The sequence below is a fragment of the Hyalella azteca genome, unplaced genomic scaffold (genome assembly GCF_000764305.2).
Source record: "Hyalella azteca isolate HAZT.00-mixed unplaced genomic scaffold, Hazt_2.0.2 contig3503, whole genome shotgun sequence".
NCBI lineage: Eukaryota > Metazoa > Arthropoda > Malacostraca > Amphipoda > Hyalellidae > Hyalella > Hyalella azteca.
In genome coordinates, this window is record NW_025933752.1 from 10,271 (window position 1) to 18,446 (window position 8,176).

The 8,176-nt window shown below is 37.7% G+C and overlaps 1 protein-coding gene across 1 annotated transcript; it reads right to left on the minus strand.

The window, feature by feature from the left end:
* Nucleotides 1-363: 363 nt before the first annotated feature.
* On the minus strand, nt 364-813 carry LOC108673174. Its single transcript, XM_018160964.1, has one exon. It carries the CDS (start codon nt 811-813, stop codon nt 364-366), a length of 450 nt encoding a protein of 149 aa, XP_018016453.1.
* Between the last annotated feature and the right edge of the window lie 7,363 nt (nt 814-8,176).

The window sequence follows — 8,176 nt, forward strand, 5'->3', positions numbered from 1 at the left end:
AAAATACCTTTCAATAACTGCCAAATCCAAGTTGGATTATCCATTCCCAAAAATTCAATTTATGCGACCAATAATGTATAAAATTGTCATTATCTTAAGAAGGACTAAGCGTTCGACCAAATTATAGAAGCGTTGCTGGTCTAAGACTGGGCTTTTGGACTGGAAAGCTCCATTCCAGTCAGGGACTTTCTGTGGACCGGTTAATTCGTAGCGAATTAAAACTAATGAGACATGGAATGGATCATCAATCCCGTAATTAGTGGCGGTCATTTGCCCTGTTTTGATGGCCAAGCTCATTCGAAGGCAGAGGCCAGCATCCAATGATTGGACCGTCCCAAGTTGGAGCTTTCCAAGGAGTTAAAACTAAGCAGGGAATTCTAGAATTTCGGGAAGAGGGATGTTCTTGGATTCTAGGATATAGGGAAAAAGGATGTTATTCGGTTCTAGGATATAGGGAAGAGGGATGTTATTGGATTCTAGGATATAGGGAAGAGGGATGATATTGGGCTCTATGATATAGGGAAGAGGGATGTTATTGGGTTCTAGGATATCGGGAAGAGGGATGTTATTGGGTTCTAAGATATAGGGAAGAGGGATGTACTTGGATTCTAGGATATAAGGAAGAGGGATGTTCATGGATTCTAGCATGTAGGGAAGAGGGATGTTATTGGGCCCTAGAATGTAGGAAAGAGGGATGTTATTGGATTCTAGGATATAGGGAAGAGGGATGTTATTGGATTCTAGGATATAAGGTAGAGGGATGTTCTTGAATTCTAGGATATCGAGAAGAAGAATGTTGAGGCGCATGAACATGTCTTTTGAACGCCGTGTACACGGGCGCTTTTTCTCATTCCACGAAGAAACTGAACGCAATAGCAGACATGTGTCTGAAGTGTACATGTCAATACATCTTAATCAGAGCAGTAAATATGCAATAATAAAACAGATGTTCATAGTTTTCACTCAGTGATCGGAAAAAAACTTAATATTAAATTTTAAATGTTTTCGTACCAAAAATTTTATCTTCAAAATGATTTTATCTTCATCAGCGAATACATGCACGAGATAATCGGGTAACGCGATTGGCTTCCATTATTTTATTGTTTTCGGAACGACAAAACTGACAACTCCTATGCCAGATGCTTAGTTTTGCAAGCAAAATAAATACATAACTTTATTAATTGCTATGTCAAATTCATATTACACAGTGAGTCTAAACACATAGCCAAGGAAATATTGATTCTATTCGTGGAATCTTATCCGAATGATAACTAGAATGTATTTCTGCTCGATAAGTTCGAAATTGGTTCCATGTTCGGGATGCAGTGGTTAGTGGTCTATGAGTACGGTTGTGCGCAGTGCGCAGCTGCATACTTCGAGATGAAGTCGCTTTAATTCTATGGCAGAATGGTAGAAATAAAATACGGTGAGTGGAGTTTTCGTCCTAAAATCCTGTTGACCCATCCCACCCATTATACAGTGTGGCAGTGTACCTTCACGCCGAACAATGCGAATCGTCTGTTTCTGAGAGACATTTCAATATTTAAGGTTCAATCTCGGGAATCGCACAGTAAGTGATTTTGAAGTCGCTGCATTCCTTCAAAACAGAAACTTTCTCTTGAAAACGCTTAGATTTTAGTCTGGAAATTGCTAATCAATCGATCGATCCTGACCAGTTAATCAATATTTCGGTTAACCTCCTCCAGTAAATCTGACATTACTATTGAAAACGCTTGTATTCTTCCAGTATTTGAACCGATGACGGTGCTGGTGAACGTATGCAGCGTTTTTATTTCTATATCTTCACTTAATTTATGAATTGGGCAAACTAATATAAATACTAGAGAATACTAAAACTATAGGAGGTTACTAGGCGAACATGTCATCATATTCAAATCACAGCGGTTTGAAACTATCGTTCAAATTTTCTCTAATTATTTCAAATGAATTCAGTGCATTTTCTTGTGAATATACGTATCAGTGATAATTTAGGGTATCGTATACAGGAAGGACAGCAGTGAATACAGTTCCAGAAAGCGGTTGTTCGAGAACTACAAATCGTTTCTCTGTTCCTAAACTTCCAACGCTGTGAGTTTGCAAGCGTCATCCCACAAGCTTTTGACGATGTATAGAATTCGATAGCTCGTGTGAATGCAGCAGTTTTTTTTATACGTAACAAAGGCGTGCGAAAAAATATAGTCACACTTTATTGATATTTCATTCGAATGAAAATATATTATCTTTCAGCTAAAAAGGTACAGAATATTTCACTTCAAAGATCAGAAATATCTGCTCGGTTGCGTGTACGAAGAGGCAATTATAATATCTGAATATTCACGGAGATGAAATTCTTAGAGCAGTTGGACACATTTTATCGACTCAGACTTTTATCCGATAATTACTGTCAAACAGGAGGGAATTTGAGCAAGTTAATAAAACGCGAAAGTTACCCCAAAGTTGAAAAATGAAATACGTTAAATATTCATAGAGATTTTCGCAGGAATCGCTCATTGTATAACGCAAATTTTCAAAAGGAAAGTTGATTATTCTCTTTGAAACTGTCGATAAGTAATGTAACAAAAAGTTCTAAATATGAAGCTGTACCAAAGTTCAAAGATTGAAAAATTAATGTGGTAATAGATTAATCGATCAGAATTCTAGACCTCAGTGCCAAGATATTTGAAGTAATAGAATCTCGGAAAGCTGAAAGAGTTTCAGGTAATATTTCCGCCCTAACACGTCGAATTCATTTCTGAAAAATTTAAACCTACTATAAATATTCAAAGAATGGGCTTACTTTTTCGCACAATTATCGAGCGTGTTCATAGCTCATGACCTCAAATGAAACCAATGACACAAATTCAAAAACAAAAATTATTCAGCGTTGTTTGTCCATCCGTATATAACTGAAGAAATAATAATTTTCCTGAATAAAGCGACAGGTAAACAATGGCTAAGTTTTTATTTTTAGTTACTGTGCTGTCATGTTCGGAACAGGTTCATCTTCCTCCAACGTGTGCGGTTATGTTCGAAACATGTTCATATTTTCCAACGTATGCGGCCACGTTCTAAACACGTACAATTCTTCAAACATTCAATATATATACACATATATATTTTTATTTATTGTTATTCATTATAATTCATTACAATCATTATAATTTTCATTCATTATTATCATTACGGTAGCACATATGTGACGGAATACCCAGCAGAACATCGGTGTACGCCTGCCTCAGGGACAGGGTGCAACATCTCGACGGCCGTCAGTCTTGCTCAGGCGATGGCGGGTTTAGGTGTATCACTGCTTCGTCCTGACCACACCGCGGCGCCGCTGGAAATTAGCTACAAGGTTCAGGCTTATTCCTATAATTTCAATTTCTTTGGCTATTTTTAGGCTTTAGTGATTCTAATGTGTGTTTGATAATAACGTGTGAAATAGATTATTAGCGTACTAGCAAACCGCGTTTTCGTGTTTAATATTGTGAAAATTTAAGGTCAACTTTTAACCAGATAAGTAGAACGAACACTTAAGTGATTCACCTAATTAGCCGAGAGCTTGACGAGCTCTTAAGAAGCACCTCGCTGTGTTTACTAGGCAGTAAACTTCAATGCTAAGCTTCTGGTGCGACTGTAACAAGAAGACACTCAAAGTTAGTGCCTATTTCGAAGCCAGCACAGGCTTCAGACCTCCGAAAAGTTTCTTCAGCGAAGTGAATCTCGGAGAAATTAATCTGTGCAATAAAGGCGGTAGTAGTCGCCCAAATGACCTCTCGTTAGACGCTGCCGTGTCGTTAGCTAATATGAACTGTGGAGGAACAGACAGATGCCCTGTCGAGTCTATCGCAGTCATATAACAGCTTCTCTCTTGATTAGATGTGCACGCTGAATGAACTGACACACGACGCGTGACACTCGAAGCTGATTACGTGAGTCAGTCGAGACTGACTGAGTGAGTCAGTCAAGACTGAGTGAGTCTGTCGAGACTGACTGAGTGAGTCAGTCGAGACTGACTGAGTGAGTCTGTCGCGACTGACTGAGTGAGTCTGTCGTAACCGAGTGAGTCAGTCGAGACTGACTGAGTGGGTCTGTCGAGACTGACTGAGTTAGTTAGTCGAGACTGACAGAGTGGGTCTGTCGAGACTGACTGAGTTAGTCAGACGAGACTGACTAAGTGAGACAGTCGAGACTGATTGAGTGGGTCTGTCGCGGTTGACTGAGTGAGTCAGAGCATGAGTCGAGCCTGCAAGAGTCATCGAAGCTGATTACGTGAGTCAGTCGAGACTGACTGAGTGAGTCAGTCAAGACTGAGTGAGTCAGTCGAGACTGACTGAATGAGTCAGTCGAGACTGACTGAGCGAGTCAGTCTACACTGACTGACTAAGTCTGTAGTGACTGACTGAGTGAGACAGTCGAGACTGATTGAGTGGGTCTGTCGAGGTTGACTGAGTGAGTCAGAGCATGAGTCGAGCCTGCAAGAGTCTAGAGACTAGACTCCCGACTCGGTAGTGAGTTCACTGTCCAGGGTGAAATTATAGGAATTACGGTTCATTATATGCTTCAAATATTCAATATTGACGCAGTCAGATAAATGAATCAGTTCCAAAATATCAGATAATTTTAAATGGACAATAGAGGTAAATAAATAATTTTTGAAATCCAACATGCTGAGTGCCTTTGTTTATACATCACCCCTTCTGAATCACAACCTTGCCGGGACTTAAAACACAGCTTGAGTCAGCCTTGACTGACTCAGTTAATTTTCTAATTTAATTGTGAGCGACAATGCCAGAAAAACTCTGACTCGTTTAAGTAACAAAACGACTCCCTTCAAGTGCTTCTAGGAGCAATCCAGGGGACGAAAAACCCTCTGTAAATGTTTTAGAACTCTCGGCGCAGCAACAACAGAAAAGAAATTCCATTAAGAGTAACTCTAAATCGAAACCTCTTGTCTTAATCCTCACTCATTCCACACTCGCGTTAGTGGACGTAATGTTAATGAAATTGAACAACGAACAGGGATAAATAGGAAGCAACACAGCCCCTCTTTTCCATTAGCGTTCTCAGGTGAAGTTTTAAAGATAGCATCGATTGAGTTGCTCACGAGTTCTTGATGGCGAACGGAGTTATAATCGCGCATTGAAAATCCTAGAACAGTCGGAAATTTTTAATTTATTGCAGAAGTGTATGATTCTTGCTTAATAATTGTGATGATATTTCGTGTTTTTTAAGATGGAGGTTTCCCAGTCAAGCGTTATTTCTTAAAAAGAGATTTAAACAATCTTAAAAAGAGAAAACGTTATAAGTAAATGAGGGATAGATGTGAAGCGGTAAAAATAATTATATATATATGTAAATACGGGTAAGATGTTTAGATGATTTAAAATCTCGCTTATGATGCCTGTGTGGACTTTAGTTTTATGATGCCTTTGTGGCATTTCGATATAATTTTCATGTTGCATAATCGATCTCGTATATGCGTTTATTTTTTTCGGAATCAACTATGTTCTTTATTACAATCCTAAGAACTTTTCTGATGTAAATTAAACGCCCACTGGACTGCTAATTGTGATGGCAACTGATGCCAGTAGTGACTAATTGATGCCAATTGCGCCCGGAACTGTGGCGGCAACTGATACTACTGGTGACTAACTGATGCCAATTGCTCAAGAACTGTTGTAGTTGTGACGGCAACTGATGTCGGTAGTGCCTTTGACCGATGACAATTGCGCCGAGAACTGTGGCGGCAACTGATACAACTGGTGACTTAACTGATGCCAATTTCATCAAGAACTGTTGTAGTTGTGACGGCAACTGATGTCGGTAGTGCCTTTGACCGATGACAATCGCGCCGAGAACTGTGACGGCAACTGATACAACTGGCGACTAACTGATGCCAATTTCATCAAGAACTGTTGCAGTTGTGACGGCAACTGTTGGTAGTGCCTTTGACCGATGACAATCGCGCCGAGAACTGTGATGGCAACTGATGCTCCTGATGACTAACTGACGCTAATTGCGCTGATAACTGTAGATACTTTATTGTGACACCGATTGTGTTGCTAGCGACTGTGACGGTTAATGGATCATAATGTGACCGAAAATGGTTCATATTCCGACTGTACCTAATACAACTTTTAAATGTTGCCGATACAACCTGATATAACTTGGTACCACTTGTAAATGTTACCGATGTGATTGTGAACTATTGTTAAACAGGAAGTAAATATTTATGTTTTATTCATGTTGAGCTACACAGCAAATTGAAACAAACTAACGTTCCTGCTCGTCTCGGCGTTAATTCGTTAATCGAAAATTTAATTTGAATATATTTGTCTACCTCACTTTGAATCGGATATATTTATTTATTTTGTCTATCAATTTATCTTCAATTAAGAGCTCAAATAAATCAGCTTGGTGCAGATGCCAGCAGGTGTGGGATGTGTTGGTTTTTATGCATAAACACGACAGAATTTCGATGACTGCCATTATACTTATGAAATTTACTTGCATTTTGTCAATATAAATTGAATTAGGATAGTTGACTGAAGCCTGGAATCTAATCGCCTCCATTCTCATGTCATCCAAGGCTTTTTCAAACTATTTGCAAACTATTAACTAAATACAAAGTACGTATTGATGATAATTATTGGTAGTACTATATTGAAACTCGATTATACATAATTTCTTTTCAGCATTGCATGTATATGAGCAGACATTATATGTGCCTTAGGCCATGATTCGTTCTACCATACCATTATATGTCATGATTCGTTATACCATGAGGATGATACCTTATATTCGTTATACCATGAGGATGATATTAAAATAATTTAAATAAACTAGATAGAATTAATTAAATATTAAAATTTAATTTACGTATTGGAATTTGGTAATTGTAAAATTAATCATATGCTAGTCATCTTGCATGTCATATGACATATAACGAGCAGTATTAGCATGTATAAAACCAACTAAATTTAGACAAAAACTTTTTGTTAATGAATATTCCTGTACTGAGCACAGATAATAATTCATTAAATGAAAGGATATTGATCATAAACTTCTTTCTGCTTAACAATCGGACGACATTATATTCTTGAATAACATTATCTTGACATTTATGACTCGTATTGCATCAACATCACATTACAATTTCACTTAGCATAATGTCAGCATGAAGGTTGGCTACATAATGTCAACATGAAGGTTGGCTACATAATGTCAACATGAAGGTAGGCTACATAATGTCAACATAAAGAGTCTAATTGCAATCTATAGAAATAATAATCCAGTTTATAAAATATTTAATGTGTCTAACAGGTGGTTTTTGTGCTAATATGCCGGTGAATGAAGTAAACTTGTATACCGTGTATATTCTCCCATGTTAATTAACTCATGGATTGTTGAAACCTCATTGTAGGTAAGTAGAATATTCATTTATGCAGTATTGATTCATAATGAAGGTTTATGACATGTGTAAGGGTTCGTACATTTACTCTACCTTGAATTGTAAAACGTCAAAGTTTATCTATTGGACCACTTAGATTAAACTTCCTTAATAGTTTAAAATTATAATCACATCCCCTCAATAATTTTTTTCGGATATTGATCGACGATTTCTGTTACTTTATAACTTTCCAAGCAACTCACTCTTAATTATCTAGCTCTTCTAATGCACTTTAAATACCTCATGACTTGAACGCTGCCTGGCTTGCCTTTTATCAAATATCAGGTCGGAGCAGCAGGTATTGATCAGGTTTCACTTTATTTAAACATCATCCATTAGATGATGTTAAGTATAACTGCGCTGTAATCTGGTTCATCAGGCTATTCTTCTGTTAGCGACTGCATTTTAAGTTCATAATTTTTTTTATCTTACTGAGTACTTTGAACAGAGTGTGTGTGCTTGTTTTTTTAAACTATTTCTGTTGAAATGGAGTGCAATACCTATTCGTTTATTCAAAATTGCATTCATAAATTTCAGAATGTTCAGACCGACTAAACCGTTGAGTAATTGACGAGGCATTAGAGTCGAAATCATCGTAATTATCAGTAATAATTCACGTGACCTCCAGGTCATTCTTTAGCAATTCCATCAATAAATTACAGACTAAAATACACGGCAGGTCAGTCGGGCTGACTTGACCAGTGTGGGCAAAATAATGTCATTAAT